The following is an 18,550-nucleotide window of genomic DNA, read 5'->3' on the forward strand; positions in this document are numbered from 1 at the left end:
TCAAAATTGGCCCAATTAAGAAACACTTGTGGATACAATGTCTAGTTTTAAAATTGCGAAACGGCGATCGAGCATGATTAACTGGAACCTTCTGTCGGATAGCTTCCGACAGAAGCTCATGCTCACGCTCTGGAAAAGGAAACCGATACAAAAGGTCCATTCATGAACCCAAATATCAACAAACCAAGTGGGAGGCTGCAGTACATTACGCAAGGCTCTTGTTGCAACATCGGCCTGCTGAACCCATCCATGCAATTCTTAGAATCTGGTCAAGTTACGGTGCCAAGCAGAGAAACCCAGCACCACACAGCTTCTGGAGGCTCCAAAAAACCAGGCTGGCTTCCCCAGAAACCCCACCAATATAAATAAGTGGCCCACTTTACACTGATGCACTGAGGAGGATCAAACTATCAACACCCTAAACTTCCTCTCTAGAAAAGGCAAGTTAAGAATCTAACTGCCATCTCTGCACCACCAGAACTTCTCCCTCCTTGCTGTTTCCCAAGTCCTTTGCATCTCACCTGGACAGCTTGCAATATGCCTTGGAGGAATCTTTTACTCCCTAGGTGGCCGCTGACTCAGAGAAAGGAAGGCTGCTCTCTTACCGAACAAGAGAGAGAGAGTCAACGCTTCTTTGTACAGTTTCTGGGGCAATCAGATTTTGTACTGTTGATTGTAGTCTCTGGACACACTAGTAAGGGCATAAATTATCACCTGGCAGAGGCTGCACTGCCCCAATACCCCCAATTTCATATTTAAAAGCAATTTACAGGGCCCTATGGCGGCACGTAAACTTGAAAGCATTTTGATAGTATCGAGCAAAAATTTAGAAGCTGGAGGAGAGAGGGAGGCAGATTTGAGCAGGATTCCCAATAGGCAGGGTGTAGGGTCTGGCTTGCTTGTGTGTGTGTTGAAAAGGACCAATGACTGTTTCTGAATGAACAGTTGAACTGCTGTGGCTAGTAAATCACTCACACTTGATTTATTAGCAAGGGCCTTGCTAGAGCCATGAAAGACATTGTGCGTAGCCACAAAATTAGCACGCGCTAATTTATATGTGCCAATTCAAGTTTCGTCTGACTGTGTTGTAAACAAAATCTGCCCTTATTCCCTTATGGGGTATACAAGAGCCCCTATAGAGTCCTTTGTAGGTTCTCCATCGGTAGGAGAAAATAACAGAGGCCAACCAGAGAATATTGAGAAGCAAAGCAGCTAGTAAGCCTGATCTTTATTACAGCTGTTGCAACAGGGTGCTCCCCACACATGCAGGAGAGAGGAGGAGGACCCAGAGCAAAGGTGTGCCTGCCCTTATATAGACATTTTGAAACTCCCTGCCCTGGAGCTCAAAGACCACCCCTCCATACATCACAGAAGGGGTGTAGCCCAAAACCACCCCCCAGATACATCATACCTACATCATAGAAAAGGCGGTCTACAACAGAAATCTGAGTGCTTTGTTTATCTCCTGTCTGCCAGGTTATCTGATAATGCCTTATCTGATTGCCTTTCCTGGTAACAGGTAGGTAGCCGTGTTGGTCTGACAGTAGTCGAAACAAAATAAAAAAATTCCTTCCAGCAGCACCTTAAAGACCAACTAAGTTTTTATTTTGGTATGAGCTTTCGTGTGCATGCACACTTCTTCAGATACCTTTCCTGGTATTCTGCCCATTCCTTTGAGATGGTAATCACTTAATTCCTGAGACAATGGGAAGGTTCCCTCACCCCCTCCCTCTTGCAGAGAAACATTTGGTCAGTTTGGGAGTCAAAATGGTTTCAAGACTGTCTCCCTGTGCTGCTCCAGACATGTGGTTTATATATTTATGTACGTGTTTGTTTGGTACATTTATGAACATTTATTATATATCTAAGACCTTAAAATTCTTATAACAACTGGCAGAAAGAAAGTTGCCTGCTAAGAAAAGTAAAATGAGATTTAAAAAAAAAATTAAGAAAAGAGGGGAGGGTCCTACTGGGCCACGCCATAATAGCATCCCTGCTTATTAGGAGCAAATGAATGGAAGAGCAGCTGCTTAATAACCTACAGGATTCATACATTTTGAGAAGGGAGGTGAGGGCTCATACCAAATTATCCAAGGCAGATTACACTAACCCACCATCCCTGAGTTTAGGAAAGAGAATCTTTTTTTCCTACTTAAAACAGGAAGTTACCCTCCACCTATCCCCAAGCGGTTCTCCTATCCCTATTGCTTGGAAATATGCAATTTGTGCTAACAGGAGATGGGACGCCAGACAGGGGTCTCCTCCTGCTGACAATGCAAAAAAAAAAAAAGTTCAGGGCACAGCCAGGATTCTGTACAATACATCCTTAAAGTCACTTTTAAAAATAAAAAATAGAGCCTCCCACATGTTTAAAAATGAAAGCTCAAGCATGCATCTTTCTCTCCCCCCCCCCCCCCGGAAAGATATCCAGGAAACTGTACCTATCAGCACTGTTGTAGCCAAATCAGGAACCAGCAGCATTAACTTTGGAGCCATCCCTGCAATACTCTTAGTCGAGACTCTGCCAGTGGGCATGTGCTTGGAATTCTGCAGAACGGGTTCTGCTACCAGGCAGGCATTGCCAAAGCCAGATTATGCAGCAATAGAGGATGGCCACAGCCTCCCTTTGACTCCATGCTCACAAAGAAAAAGAAGAGATAGAAGCATCAGAAGCTGCCCCTTGTACTAACTTAAGACCATTGGGTCCATCTGAGCGCAGAACTCTAACCACTGAGTTATGGCCCTTCTCTCCCCTAGTTGGGAAAAAGTTGGTTCCTTTCTTCCCTCCCTCCCTCCTTTTTTCTTTTTTGAGGACTAGTACCATGCAGCAACTTGAAAGTCTAAAAGTTCACATTGTTGTGAAAGGTAGCTAACCTAAGCAAATAAAAGGTTCCAAGCCATAGGTCACTGGGGGGACATGCGTGATCACACTATGTAAATGCTCAAACTGCCTGTGACAGGCAGCAAGCAAGGAGCAAAGGGGGAGTTTAAAGCTAAAAATAGATGCCAGACTGGCTACTGCAGCCTTTAAAGAGTGGATGAAGAAAAACACCACCCTGCTTACTTTCTCTAGAGCTATGGCATTAAATACACACACATTCATGACCAAGGAACTCAGAAACATTGCCAGTATAAATCACAGGCAAAGCCATTTTGATGGTGAACTGTTGGTAGTCTTTAGGACCACAAGCAGGATTCGAAAGGTAGCCCCAAACTGAGTGTGAGATTAACAGCAGAGGTGAATTCAGAAATTATGCAGTAGTCTTAAAGAAGGGTGTCCAATGCATGCAGAGTGTGCATTTATTTATTTACAGATTTATAAGTCGCACTTTCACGTAAAATATCACAAGGATGTATACAATCTAAAACAACAACAACCACCCTACAGTTAAAACCATTTAAAGGGTCAAAGACATCAGTAAAGCTAGTTGGCAAGTAATCTCAGATTTGAATGACCTGTCTGAATGATACAGTGTTTAGGAGACATCGGACAGACAACATGGATGACTCCTGCTGAACTTCTGCTAGCAAGGAGTTCCACAGGGCAGGGCCAGCCACACTAAACTCTTGATCCCTGGTCAGAATCAGCTAAACTTCAGGGGCATGTGGGCTTACCAAGTCTCCCATATTGACCATGAGGCCAGCTAAGGGCACTCTTATACTTCCGAAATTAAGGGTCAGGCCTTGAAGGACTAAGCGTCTGGGGAAAGCAACACGCTCTCAAACTGATTCCCAATTTATTCCTCCAAACTTCCCATTCCCGGCATCTCGCTCCAGCCTCAAACAAATGCACAAATTCCCCTCTGAGCAAACAGGACCGTGAGGTCTGTCTGAGGCAGGAGCTGACACTTATAGCAAGAGCAAAGACTCCATCAACACAACAAATGTAATCTGGGACTGGTGAGCACATGGCAATGAGGCTGGGTGGGGAGAGAAGGAAAGCTCTACAAACTGTAAGAACTGAAAACACAATGTATTTGGGGTCTCCCCCTTCTGTGGACCACAAAGCTAAGCAAAAATTGCTGCAGGAACCAGCCCTTTCCCTGTTTTCTTCGGCTGAAACCTGTCATAGAAGTCATAGAATTATACAGCTGGAAGGGACCCTGAGGGTCTGCTAGTGCAGCCCACTGCAAAGCAGGAATCCTTTTGCTCTAGCACCCATTATTTCAATGGGCTTCATGATACTAGTAAATAAATAAAATGTCGCAGCTTCCCATGTCTTTAAATGCTCCACACTCAGCAAGTGCAGTACCCTCCCAAAAATATGTTTGCTTTTAAAAAGGCAAAGGTAAAGGGACCCCTGACCATTAGGTCCAGTGGTGGACGACTCTGGGGCTGCGGCGCTCATCTCGCTTTACTGGCCGAGGGAGCCGCCGTACAGCTGCCGGGTTATGTGGCCAGCATGACAAAGCTGCTTCTGGCGAACCAGAGCAGCACACGGAAATGCCATTTACCTTCCTGCCGGAGCGGTACCTATTTATCTACTTGCACTTTGATGTGCTTTAGAACTGCTAGGTTGGCAGGAGCTGGGACTGAGCAATGGGAGCTCACCCTGTTGCGGGGGATTCGAACCACCAACCTTCTGATCAGCAAGCCCTAGGCTCTGTGGTTTAACCCACAGCGCCACCCGCGTCCCTATGTTTGCTTTAAGAGTCTGTTAATCGGGGAAGGGGGGGGGGTGGAACTATGCAAATAGTTTCAACAAGCATCCTACACCATGTGGTGTGTTTGTGTTTGGGAGGTGGTAGAATCTGGGATATTTCATCTCCTAAACTGCCCAAGGTTCCTTGAAGCTGACTCGCCCGACTTCCCTATACCAGCGAGGCAGCAAAGTAAGGGTCCAAGAGATTACGCTCAACCCATAAGCAAGAGCCACTCTAAAGCAATGTAGCAGAGAGGTCAGACCCAGGACAGGAGTCACCTAACATGCCAGCTAAGTGACACCACCACCATACCACAGCTCAGAGACTATCCACAAGCATTTAAGACTTGCCTTTCGAGTTTATTAAAAAGACATATTTGCTACACTTAGCAGAATGGAAGATAAGGATCTAAAAGCTTACTTTGAACGAAGCAACATCTGGGGCTGATAAACAGACCCAGAAGAGAAATCAAGTCTAAAAAGAAAAGAAAAAGGACACATTATATTACATATTATATATACTGCATATATCTCTGCGCTACAGCAAGTGTGGGGAAGGGCCCAACCTCTCCCCCCCACCATCTCAATCAGATAATTAAAATGCCTGCATTAATCACATTTGCAATGGAACAAATCGTTGGAGCCCTCCTGCCTCCCCTTTCCAGGGTCTGTTATTGTAGTAGGCGAATCCTGCTGCCGTCTGTTTGGTAGAGATAAGGAAACCTTTATCTTACTTGGCAATCTTTATCAGAGGAGAGATCGAGTCCCTTGCTTATCAGCAGCTCAGATCTGCTTCAGCAGAAAGCAAAAAACGGAAAGGGGGGAGGGTTTCGGGGAACGGGGTGGGGAGGCGAGAAATGCTCCTACAAAACTTTACAGACAATTTCTGCCTCCCTGCTCTCACAGGAGAGTTTTGCTTTGTTTGGGTGTGTGTGTGCGTGTGCGCATGTTTTTGTTTTTTAAAAACATTAAATGTGCACAACCACCCAATCGCAACCAGATCAATCTGCAGGCTTTTATCATTCCCCTCAATCTAAAGAGCCCAGGACTGTAACTGCTTGCAGGAAAGCATATACACAGCTGCCAAGAGGTTTGATCATTTTCTGTGTGTGCCCACACTCCCGTGTTTGAAGTTAATAAATGTAACCAGCTATCTCGGCTAGGGATCAGCTCCCTGACTTCTTCTCTCTTTTTTATTTTATTATCAGCTGTCCACAACTATCAAACAGCAGAACAAAAGAGAAGGAGAGAGAGAGAGAGAAACAAAACAACTGGTGCCAGGGTGCACCTTGAGGTTGCTATGTAGGTTAGTCATAAAAGAGAAGAAAAACCTGATGGGAGGAGCAGAAAACAAAAATGAAGGATGCAGGGTGGACGAAGGTATTAAAATAGTCTTTATAGTTATGGTTGCAGTTATCTGACTGACTTGCAGCAACCTTGGGGGGGGGGGAACTAAAAAACAACAACTAGCTAGCCAATTGCCAGGGCAAAAGCCCAGGAGAACATAGAAAAGTGGGTTTAAAAATTAAAGCCCCGGCATGGCCAGATAGCTGGATGTTCTGATCCCCTTATCAGAGTCACCATCAGCTCCCAGTTACAATCAAGCTTTTACTGCCTTAACTCAACGCAGCATCTACGCTCCAGCCAAAAAGGAAGAGGAATGAAAAGGAGAGAGAGAGAGAGACGCTGCGCTTAAGGCTGCTCTCTGAAAACCCTTAATAGCGAAAGCAATTACGTGCCAAACCTCCACAGGGCACTTGCCACCGCTGGCTGAACCGGGGCAGGGGGGGAAGAGCATCCAGCAGCTAGCCGGGGTCAAAGTTGCTGTGTGTTTTACGGGCTTCAATCGTGGACAAAGCTGTTGGAAAGGCACCACAACTTTGTTGTTTGGGGAAGGGGGGGGTGCAAGTAAAAGGGGAGGAGGGAAATAGAGTCCTGTAAAATTACACACTTTGTGTTTTTTAAAAGGCGGATCCAACAGAGACAAATTTTCCTCCCACTTTCATAATACCAGAGCCTATAAAGTTTGGTGGTGGGAGACTCAGGACAGTCAAAAAGGACTCACTTTGTTAAAATATGGAACTGGCTGCCATAGGACATAGTGGTGGCCACCAACTTAGATAGCCTTAAAAGAGGATTTGAAATGCCTCTGAATACCAGTTTGCAGGGAATCAAAATTGGACTTCCCATTACAGCATCAAGTTGGCCACTGTCAGCAAGGGATGCTGGCCCAGATGGGCCCCCAGCGGACCAGCTCTTAGGATGTTATCATCATCTTCAAGCACTTTGGGAGGAAACTGTTTACCTGGGTCTATTTCCATCAGGCTATGGGGCACTAACTGCCTTTCTTCCTTTGGTAGATGACCTCAACCAGAGAAAGACTGGCACTATTGATTCTCCTGGGTCTTTTTGTAGCTTTTTAATAACCAACAGCCATAGTATCCTTCTGCAGTTTGGAGCCTATGCTTGGCCAGGGTTCAGCTCCTACCTCGGAAGAAGGCAACACTGGGAGACTTCCCCTGTTCCTGGTGCGAATTGTCCTGCAGAGTTTTGAAGAGTCACATCCTTTCTCCCATGCTTTTCAACAGCCACATGCTGCTGCTGCTGCTGCTGCTGCACAATATCATTCAGGGGGCTAGTATGCAGATGACACCTGACACTTAGCTCTATTTTCTCCTTTACCCTCATCATCAGGTTTGGCTCTGGAAATGGACCACCCAAAATCAGCATAAGATTGAGGACAGATGAAGCCAACATCCAGACAGACAGGAGAGCGATGCAAATGCTATACAGGTTGGCTGACCTAGATATGGGGCAGGGATGTGCGACGGGATGCACACTCTCAAAGAACCATGTTGCTGTGTGAGAAGAGTGCTCCGGGATGCGGCCTGGCTTTTCACTAACTGCTTCCTCCCATCGTGGTGGCATACATCTGGTTCTTTAGCAGTCACCCACCCTAACACTGATCCAGGTCTGCTAGGTTTTAGCAAGGTGGTGGCCTCATGCGCCTTCACACCATACTCTGGCTTTTAGAGACTCGGCTGTATTCTGAAGAAGAAGAAGAAAATAAGGAAGAGCCCTGCTAGACCAGTCTGACAGTGCATCCAATCCAGCATCCTGCTTCTACAGGAGCCAACCAGAAGGTTCCAGGAATTGAAGAAGCAGGGCATGACAGGAAGAGCCTTTCCAGCAGTTAGGACCACAACAGAGCTGCCTTCTACCAAATCAGGCTATTGGTCCATAAAGCACAGTATCACCTACAGTGGTAGAAGCTCTCCATGACTTCATTTGGGGGGCACTACACTCCCTCCTAAGGGACCCAGGTGGCACTGTGGTTAAACCACTGAGCCTAGGGCTTGCTGATCAGAAGGTCGGCGGTTCGAATCCCTGTGAGCTCCCGTTGCTTGGTCCCAGCTCCTGCCAACCTAGCAGTTCGAAAGCACGTCAAAATGCAAGTAGATAAATAGGAACCGCTACAGCGGGAAGGTAAACGGCATTTCCATGTGCTGCTCTGGTTTGCCAGAAGCGGCTTTGCCATGCTGGCCACATGACCTGGAAGCCATACGCCGGCTCCCTCGGCCAATAATGCGAGATGACCGTGCAACCCCAGAGTCGGTCACGACTGGACCTAATGGTCAGGGGTCCCTTTACCTTACACTCCCTCCTAAACATGCTAGGGAATGAACCAGGGACCGTCTGATGCAATGGAGATGCTCTGCTAGTGAGCTACAAATGTCTGGTCACAGCTGGTATTTAGAGATAGACTACCTTTGCACCTGGAGGTTCCATACTGCCATGACTAGTAGCCATCAAAAGCCCCTTTCCTCCTCCATGAATTTGTCCGATCCCTTTTAATGTCATCTCAGGGGTTAGCAAACTTTTTCAGCAGGGGGCCGGTCCATTGTCCCTCAGACCTTGTGGGGGGCCGGACTATATTTTTTGGGGGGAAATATGAACGAATTCCTATGCCCACAAATAACCCAGAGATGCATTTTAAATAAAAAGACACATTTTACTCATGTAAAAACATGCTGATTCCCGGACCGTCTGCAGGCCGGATTGAAAGGCAATTGGGCCGCATCCGGCCCCCGGGCCTTAGTTTTGGGACCCTGATCTAACCTATCAAATTAATTATGCACTGTACGATGGAGGACTTCCTTTTTGACAAAGGTACAGTCTACCATGCTTTGGGTGCCTCCCAACCTGAGCATTGCCATGTGCCACACACACAAGGCATGTCACTGAAAACAGGTGAGAAGCTGGTCTGGAATGAGGCTGTAAACTTCCCCCAGGTGCTCACATCACACCAATTCCTTTTGATCTTCTCTAGTTTGTTTCCGAGCCAAGTGGAAGGGCCCTGCATCTTCACCTTTAACAGCCTAAATCCACCCCAGCCTGCACAGTCAATGGTCAGGGGTGGTGGAAGTTGTGGTCATAAGAACATAACAGGAGCCCTGCTGGATCAGACCCAAGACCCAAGACCCACCTAATCCATCAATCACCCTGTTCTCACAGTGGCCAACCTGAAAGCCCAAACTCTCCAAAAGGTCTGGAGGGCAGTAAGCTGGGGGAGGCTGTCCTAAATGCTATGAACCCAGGATAATTCAGGAAGTGTATCACCATATGTACACATGACGTACAAAAGCATGTCTGAAAAGCTGCTGCCACAAGCCACAGTAACATCGTGCTTTGCTACCGCCTGGGGCTTTTTAGGAGGGAGTCTGCTACAAGAATCCTCTTTCACCAGAGATGCCAAGGGTTGGACACTGAGCCTTTCTGCATACAAAGCAAGAGCTCTAAACAAACCCTTCACAAACATTTTAAACTTTAGACAGTGAACTATTCAAAAGGCCTTTGTGGCAGAAAAATGGCATTAAAAAATAAAAAGGGTCCAGGAAATGGGATCTACCCTATCCTAATTATTGTAGCAGCCAAGCCTCCCAGCCTTCAGCTGGAGGGACTTGTCTCTCAAAAACCATGACATCTCTCCCAAAAGGATTCTGCTCATCAGACAGCAACATTTCAATAACAGAACAATAGCTTATGAAATATTTTTCAGAGGAAAAATAAGGGGTGGAATAGTACTTCCTGACATTCAGCAAATACTAGTTAGAAGTTCCTTAAGAACAGAATATGAGCTTGCTGGATCAGGCCAGTGACCCGTCCAGCATCCTGTTCTCAGAGGGGTCAACCACATGCCTGTGGAAGCCTGCAAGTTGGACTTCAGCACAGCAGCACCGTGCCCACCTGCGACTCCCAGCAAACTGGTATTCAGGGGCATAATCCCTCTGACAGCCATCGGTCTTCTGCCAGCATGGACTGGGTAACCTGCAGCTTTCCAGATGTCACTGGACTACAACTCCCATCATCCCTGACCACTGTCCATGCTGCCTGGTGCTGAAGGAAAATGGAATCCAGCTGTCGCTGGAGGGTCAAAGCTTCCCCAACCCCACAGTGAGCTAGAGGAGCAGTATAAGGGTAGAGGGTCTGCCTGGCGTCAGCCGTGATACGATTTTCTTTCCAAAGTAGTTTTTCTTTGGCCAGCACATAACATCAGCTGGCTTTCAAACCACTCTGCTGACCTTTTACCGCTCTTTAGATTTGAGGCTGGATGGTGGGCGATTTGGAGCAGACAAAGGGAAGTGTTCCTTTAGACCAGGCACCCCCAAACTCGGCCTTCCAGATGTTTTGGGACTACAACTCCCATCATCCCTAGCTAACAGGACCAGTGGTCAAGGATGATGGGAACTGTAGTCCCAAAACATCTGGAGGGCCGGGTTTGGGGGTGCCTGCTTTAGACAGCACAAGTAAGGCTACTGATGGCTTGCAGCCATGAAGGCTATACTCTACCTCCAAGATCAGAGTCAGTACGCTTTTAAATGCCTCTTGCTGAGGAGGAATAGGGCTTCTTGGCACCTGTTTGTGAGCATCACCTTGGCTACTCCTGGGAAATGGGAGAGGCTACACTACACAAGCCTTTGCTCTTCTTCTTGAGATCTATAAGAAAGAAAATGCTCTGGTTCCAAGGCTGGGCTCTTCTCAGGTTGCACTTTTACTTTTTATTGTTTTATCATTTTTATTGTGCACTGCCCTCCCTTCACAAGCACTTCAGCTGAGGGGTGGCCCCAAAATAAACAAACCATAAAGGACAGATGTGGTTAAACTCCAGTGGCAATCAGAGTGATTTTTATACTGCCAGTGGTAAGGGACAACTTTCTTAGTCATCTCTGTAGTGAACAGTCACGGCTAGTAACTGCTGTGGCACTTCGGAAGGAACGCACATCCTCCACAGGACGGGACAGAAGGAGAACAGACTCTTTGCACATACAAGCCCACCAGGTTGACTGACTGACGTCTTCCTAGGAAGGTGTCTTAGAATGAGTCGGACCACTGGGCCATCTATAGGGGCAGATCCACACCATACATTGAAAGCACATTCTAAGCACATGACTTCTCCCTGAATCCCAGGAACTTCAGTTTGTTAAGATGCTAGGAACTGCAGCTCTGTGAGGGGTAAACTACAATTCCCAAGAGTCTTTGGAATGAAATGGTGTGCTTTAAATGTTTGACTTCCCCTCGGCACGTTGACTAGGAGCGGCTCCCCAGGGCTTCAGGCAGGGTTTGCTCCTGGTCCTACTGGAGATGACCTGCGGGCAAAGTGTCGCCTGTGGCAAAGCCAAGAGTGAGTGGTACCAGCCCCTGGGGGGGGGCATTGAAATTACCTAAGGGGCACTAAGAGCCAATGGGGTGCTTAGAGGGGGCTGCTGGAGGTGTAAACGACTAATAGAGTTTGAAATCTGGCATCACTGGACCAAGTTCATCAATTTGGTTGAATTAATTAAACTAGTTTTATAACTGAATTTTGAATAAATGTGCAATTCATGAATTTTAGTGTGTTATCATCTTCCTTACAGGGCTGGGCAAATTGCTATTTTGAATAATGTTTTTAATAGGGTAGAGGACCCAAAATGTTTGGGAACCACTAGTATAGTATTTCTCCTATTTTAAAAAATGCAAACAAATGGCAGCATATCTGTGGCCTGAGAAGCAATTCATTATCATAGTAATAATAATAAAAAAACTTACACCAACTAGCTGGTTAAATATAATCCAGGGTCTCATCTTCATCTAATCACTTTCTGCCAATCTCCCAGGCTTCCTCCCCCTCGCACATCCCCCCCCTTCTTTCAAATTTATCTGCATTTCACATCAGGCATTGGGGGGGAGGGGGGCAGATTGAGAATAGAAATGGAGCCAAGAAGCAGTGAAGCAAACTCAAGTCAGTAGATATGAATCAGGAAGGCAGAGATGATCTGACATCTACTTAAAGAAAAAAAGGGGGGGTCTGCAGCTCAGTTACAAGAGCCTTAACTCATGCATACTTTTCTCCCCCTCAAGAGAAAGCAAAGTAACAAAACCAACAATTTTTCTAAACACCCACGTATTTCACTGCCCTGTGTACCTGCTGACTGCCATTTTCATGCCAACGGAGGATGGGGTGGGGGGGGGGACAATAAAGGGTGCCTATCTGCCATCTCCAACCCCTTCATCAGTTCATGCCATCTCTATCTGGCCTCCCATCAACATCCTCCACTTTATCATCCCTTCGCATCTCTGAAGAAACCGGCGGAGGAGGAGCCGCAGCAGCAGCCTGGAGCTTTCAAGTGCAAGTCAGCTTAATGTATTCACAGAGCTGCCCATCCCTGCAAACATCCCAATCCATCTTCGGATCACCTTTGGCTCCTTATTAAGCAGAGAACAGCGCACGGGGGTGACAAGAAAGGAGCTGGAAATTAATGCGCAACAGCAGCTCACAAAGACCTAACAACTCCTGGCAAGACAAAACAGGGTGGAAAGTTGAAAGGAGAAGGGGCGGGGGAGAGGAAGACACGCCACCCAAACAAACGGCATCTCCCGGAAGATGGAAGCCACAGGATCTCTGCTAGGCATGTGCCACGGGGCCGCTAAGAGGCTTGCAGTCTTGGATGGCGCCACTTTCCTCGGCCAAAGAAAAGAAGCAGGCAGATCACTTTGCGCCTTTCCTAAGCCCACAAATGAAGCAGCACTTGGCTTTCCTTGCAGTCCCCCTGCCTGCCTGTCATTAAGAAGTTTCCCTTCTTTTTTTAAAAGGTTTGCGCCCAACACCGGATAATTCACAGAGACCCACAAATCCTCCGGTTGCAGGAAAAGAAATGGACGGACGTGACCAGCCCCTCAACCACCTCGGGAACTTCACTCTTCGTGTACACATTACGCACGTCACGGGATAATTTGAGGGAATCTGGGAGCATTTTGCACAGCACAGCTGAATGCCAAAAACATCATTGCAGAAACCCCTGGGGCTTAGCCTCCCTCCCATTCTCTTTAAGCATTCCAGATATAATCCCACCTGCAAGACATTCCTTCGAACTAGGAGCTCATATGCCTAATCCCAAATATTTCAAGGGAAAGATGCACTCTGCATGTGCGCAAAAGCACTCATTATTGTTTCACATGTTCCTGGACTGAAACCTGGAGAAATTGAAGAACTGGGGCAGGGGGAGGGGAGCTAAGCTCATATTGAACATGGGAAATTCCTCACATTGGTTTTCCACTGCGATGGGTGGAAATCTGTCAAATCGAGCCAACTCCCCTTGGATAAGGGGTTCAGAACCCACTTTTCAACCCAGCAGGATCTCAGATTGTTACAAACTTATTATTGTATGGGAGCATGTTGCCCCACCAAGCTCAATACAGCCTACACTGACTGCCAACAGCTCTCCAGGGTTTCAGGCACAAGTCTCTCTTATCCCTATACCTGGAGATGCTGGGGAGTGAACCTGGGACCTTCTGCATGCAAAGCAGATGCTCTCCCAATGAGTTATGGCTTTCCTCCCAAATATAAGACATCCAAAATAATGAAGTAGCTGATGGCTTGAAAGTCCCGCCCCCACAAACAAGGGGAGTGGCTAAAGGGGGGAAAAGTTGTTGTGAGGCAAGGAAGAAGTTGGATATTCAGAAAACTTAATGGAAATTGCAGGGGTGTGTGCAGGGGTAACTATCACCCTTTTAAAAAAAGTTTGCTTTGTTCTTATCAGTAAAAGGAATCAGCTCAGGCAGGCAAACAGGTAGATGCAGCTTAGTATAGCAATTATTTCCAGGGGAAGATAAAGCAATATTATCACATGGGGCCCTGCTTCCCTATCCACACACATCTCTCTGCCTTATCAGCGGCTAAGATCTGTTCAGGAAGGAAGGGAGCAGAAAAAAAGCAGTCAAACCTGCCAGTGGGAATGTTCCAGTAGCTGATATTAAAATCCCCTGTGTCCCCCCCCCAAAAAAAAATCACTTTCATAGATGGCTGACCTCAATCCAGACCACCTTTGACTGACCAGTTTGATCCAAAGATGCCAATATGAATGCCCAGGAGAGTAAAACTTGCAGAGAGGGCGGTGCTAACACTGATGTGACAGGATATGGAAATCATCAAGGATTACCAAAACTTATTTGGGTTATGGATATGTGGAGCGGAAGCATCAGGGAGGGCAAGATAACCAGCAGCACAAGAGCAAGGAGGAGAAAGAATCATAAAGAGAACTTGGCAGAATGGGGCATAGGAAGGTGCTTCATGTGAAAGCAGAACATTGGTCCAATTCACTCAGTGCTGTCTACTCTGACTGGCAGCAGCTCATAGAATCATAGAGTTGGAAGAGACCACAAGGGCCATCCAGTCCAACCCCCTGCCAAGCAGGAAACCCCCTGCCAGGGTTTCAGGCAGGGGGTGCCAGGGATTGGACCTGGAACCTTGCAAGCACCCCTTGGTGGTGCAGCAATAAAAATTGCTGGCACATTTACAAAACTAAGCAGGGTCTGGTATGGTTTCAAATTGGATGGGGAACAGTGTGTGTTGAGACTGGTTGGACCAGATGACCTTTGAGGGGTCCCTTCTAGCCCTCTACATCTCTATGGTTCCATGACCCTTCCTACAACCTAGCAGAGTATTAAAATGTACCTTTTAAAAAATACACTTTTATTAATTTCCAATATATAACAACTGAAAAAAGAGAAAACAAAAGTGTGGGAGAGTTGGGATTTTCTAACATGTACCTTAAAAAGAAAAACTTTTAAAAAATAGTTCAAGCGAAACAGAAACTATTTCTTTTTCTCCAGATGCAGGAATAGTTACTAAGAAATGAGCAAGTAGGAGATGTAAAATAGGGAAAACACCCATGATTGGTCCAAGCATGGTCTATGCAAGCTTCCAACTTTCACATAACTCTTCACCTGGTTGGGAACCCATTATCAGCAGTGAGCTTGCTCCTGCACCTTGCATGTGGATACATTCTCACAGGGGCCTGGCTTCCAGTGATTTCCAGCAACACAATTCTCTGTATTGGACACTATCAAATGCAGAGGGTCCTCCTTCAATGAACACCACGTCCACAGCATGCACTTCAACTGTCCACACCTCCAAAGGCTACAAATACAAATCTCAATGCCTCAACAATGCACATGCGAAAGCATTTTCCTCGATGAAGAGTGCTGTGAAACTCACAAGTCTACACCCACCTAGTTGAAAATATATAATCTTCTCACTTCCTTTTTCTGTTATCCTATCCCTCCTCCAGGGACAACAGCTCATCAGGATATAAATGATGAGTACCAGAATGCACTCTGCAGATACTCAGAGGCAGGTATTTTTAAGGCACCAAATGTCCCAGGAACAGTTAAAACCATGGTCTGAGCCCCTCAACATTCTCCCCCCTCCAAGAAATTTCCTAAGGAAAGCCCCCTCCCCCTTTTAAAAAAACACGCACCACCAACATTTGCAAAAGTCCCTCAAGATGAGGCTTCCTAATGCAAGAGGAGATGGGAGTGAGTCAAGCACGAGATAAGATCGCAATTTCAGCCCATCCCGACAGGGCGATCTTATCAGGACGGGACTTGCAGAAAGGAATATTTTAAAGCCTTTATCTCGGCTCTCATCAGGGACGGCTCTATCGGCCTGGCGATCGCACCAGGGAAGGAGGAGAGGAGGGGGCGGGGATGGAGCAGGAAGATTGGGGGGGGGGCAAAGGACATCGCGCCGCCAACCCCCAAAAGGGGGGACTTCTGCCCACCGCGGAGCCCGAGAGAGACCCTCACCGGGTCGTCTGCCTTGCAGGCTGCTGCTTTCTGAGGCGGCGCTGGGGGGAGCTTCCAAGAATGGTCATTGTGTAAATATACATTGCTAGCGAGGGTGGGGTAGTATCAATTCCTCTTATCCGGGGACAAACATGGAGCGAAAACGCCGCCGCCGCCGCCCCCCCTCCATCTACAGGGCAGCTGTCAAAATGACGCCTCACCCCCCCCCCGGCAGACTGCCAAGTTCGTTCCCACGAGGGTCAAGTAAAAGGCAGGCGGCTGAGCAGCGGGGGAGGGACTGGAATAAAATCGCGCAATCCCCCCTCCCGCCCGAGACTCTTAGGATTGACCTAAAACCTATACCAGCAAGGAAGATGGAGCGGGACCCGATCCAGGAGTTGCATGGAAGGAAGTGGGACGTGAAACTGGCCCGAAGCCTTCGGGAAAAGGCAAAGATCAAAGTGGTGGAAGTGCAGAAAAGAGGACGGTCCCGGGCAATTAGCCCCGCGTCGAAAGGGTCGTGGACAAAAAGCCCCCCCCCCCCCCACGCCCCAGCCCCGCAGACACATGCCTTGCCTTGTCACTCCTGGATAATTGGCGGCAGCGGCGGAGGGGTGTCTAAGCGCGCCGCAAGGCAGGAGTATTTCCCAGTCAGAAATATACAAGAACCCTTCAGAGTTTGGCGGTGGGGGGGGGGGGAGGAAGAAGCCTCGAAGCACCAACTCCACGACCATTAACTTTAGATGCATTGGCGGGGGGGGGGGAACAGGACACAGAAAAGCAAATAACGAAGAAATTAGCGGGATGGGGGGCACGTTACTCCGAGCCCGGACAGGCGGGAGCGAAGCGGCGAAGGACGGGGTGAACGGGGGGAGGGGAGCGGGAGGACAGCAAAGTTGTCGGGGCGGCGACGCTACTCACGTTTGATCTGCCGGGGCTTGCTCTGCTTCCTCCTGGACATCGCGAGGCGGCGGCGGCGGCTTCGTCTTCCTCTTGCGGCGGCGGCTGCAGAGGCAGGTTGGCGGGGGGCGGCCGGCTCGCGGCTCTCATGCCCACCCGGCGCTCCCAGGGCTGGGCAGCGGGGAAGCAGGGCGAGCTGGCCGGGAGAAGGAGAAGGAGGGCTGCTCGCCCGGCGGTGGCGCCTCCGTCGCTCTCCTCCGCGGCGTCTTCTGCTGCTTCCCGCCGCCGCCGCCAGCGACGGCGTCCCCAGCTGACGACCCGGCACTCAGCGGGCTCCGGCTTCCTTCCCGCACCGCCGCTCTCTCGCTCTCTTTCTTTCCCCTCCCGGCTCCCGTTCTGCAAGATTTCTACGGGGGCTTCTGCGCGCGTCTGTTTTTTTCTCAATGGAACCTGAAAATGTATCAAAACCGCCGAACGTTCAGAAGGGGCGTGGCCTCGGGTCGAGCAGGGCCCAGGCGCAGCTGCTCATAGGGCAGCCGCTCGGATCCCAGCCACGCCCACCGGATAAGGTGGATGCAAGGAGGGGGAGTGGGCGGAGCTACAGCCGCGCGGGGAATAAATTAGGGATTGGGGAGAGCGAGGTGAGGACCCGAATGACATAGCCTCCGCGGTGATTCAACCCATCTGATTAATTGATTGCTCGCATTCTATAGCTTGCCTTTCCTCCGCGGAGATCAGAGCTGGCTTCCATGGTTTTTCTCCCCACCCGAAGCTTTTTTTCCTCACACCAACCCTGTGAGGTAGGCTAGCTGGGCTAATAAATGGTGACCGACCACATCCTAGTCCGACAGGCTAACCACCAAACCACACAGGTTCCCCAACAAGTAATGCCACAGTCTATAACCCTTTCACCATTTTTATTTTTTTTAAATCCTAGAACAAGAATGGGGAAGTTCGGGAACCTTTTTCTGTGGAGGGCTGCATTCCTTCTGGCGTCACATGCTGACTGTGGGTACACAGTCAAAGCAAACAAGTAGTAATTCCATATTAACTGAGTGTCCCACTTCAGCTGTTCCACAGTTAGCTGTGCAGGTCAACTCAGAAATGAGCCTCTCTGGGTTCCATGAGTTACTCTCAAAGAAATTGTGTGTGTGTGTGTGTGTGTGTGTGTATCTGAGATCTGCACAGAAAGGGGGGGGCATGTTTTAAAAGCCAGGGAAAATGAGGAAATGCGAAAGAAGGAAGGGACGCTGATAAGATGGAAGGTAAGGGACAGCTTCAGGGATGTTGCCCACCAGATCACATGATTAATCATGCTTTAGTCCATTGATTAAATTCCATGCATTTGCAAATGAGTACAACAATACACTATAGTTTTGAAGCAAGCAACAAAAACAAATAATCCCCCCTCGTATCCAACTAAATTGTACTCATAGTAGACACATTGAAATTGACAGATTACAGAAACCAGTCTGTCCCAGTCGGGAATGGCCTTAGTTGGTGAGCCACGTATAGCTGGGCAAACACTCTATGCTACTGAAGTTACCTGGAGCTCAACAACCATTTACAGGTGAAGAGTACCTCCAAGGCATCTCTGCACCTGTTCATTCCAGTGTAGACTCCATAGAGCCAAATTTGTTTCAGAAAATTAATACACCCCTTGATTGTAATAAAACCTCAAAATGGTTTACAAAAAAAACACCCAATAAAATTATCAGTAAAAATGTCCTTTCTAAAACAGTTGTGGGGAACCTACAACCTACTACAGTACAACTCCCATCAGCCCCAGCAAGCATGGTCAATAAGCTAGGGATGATAGGAATTATAATTCAGCAACACCTGGAGGGCCAAATGTTCCCCCACATCTGCCCTAAAATCTCTTAGAGCAGGCATCCCCAAACTGCG

General features: G+C 48.0%; 1 protein-coding gene across 2 annotated transcripts in view; it reads right to left on the bottom strand.

Annotated features, from left to right (window-relative positions):
- Positions 1-17,103, bottom strand: part of ZFPM1 (zinc finger protein, FOG family member 1) — a 118,399-nt gene extending 101,296 nt beyond the window's left edge. For both annotated transcript variants that reach the window (XM_060276035.2, XM_035117130.3), the window contains exon 1: positions 16,667-17,103. In XM_060276035.2, coding sequence (XP_060132018.2) covers positions 16,667-16,706 — 40 coding nt within the window. In that variant the 5' untranslated portion in view covers positions 16,707-17,103. The remainder of the gene's footprint in view (positions 1-16,666) is intronic.
- Positions 17,104-18,550: the final 1,447 nt, after the last annotated feature.

The sequence above is a fragment of the Zootoca vivipara genome, chromosome 6, assembly GCF_965207765.1.
Source record: "Zootoca vivipara chromosome 6, rZooViv2.hap1.1, whole genome shotgun sequence".
Classification (NCBI taxonomy): Eukaryota; Metazoa; Chordata; class Lepidosauria; order Squamata; family Lacertidae; genus Zootoca; species Zootoca vivipara.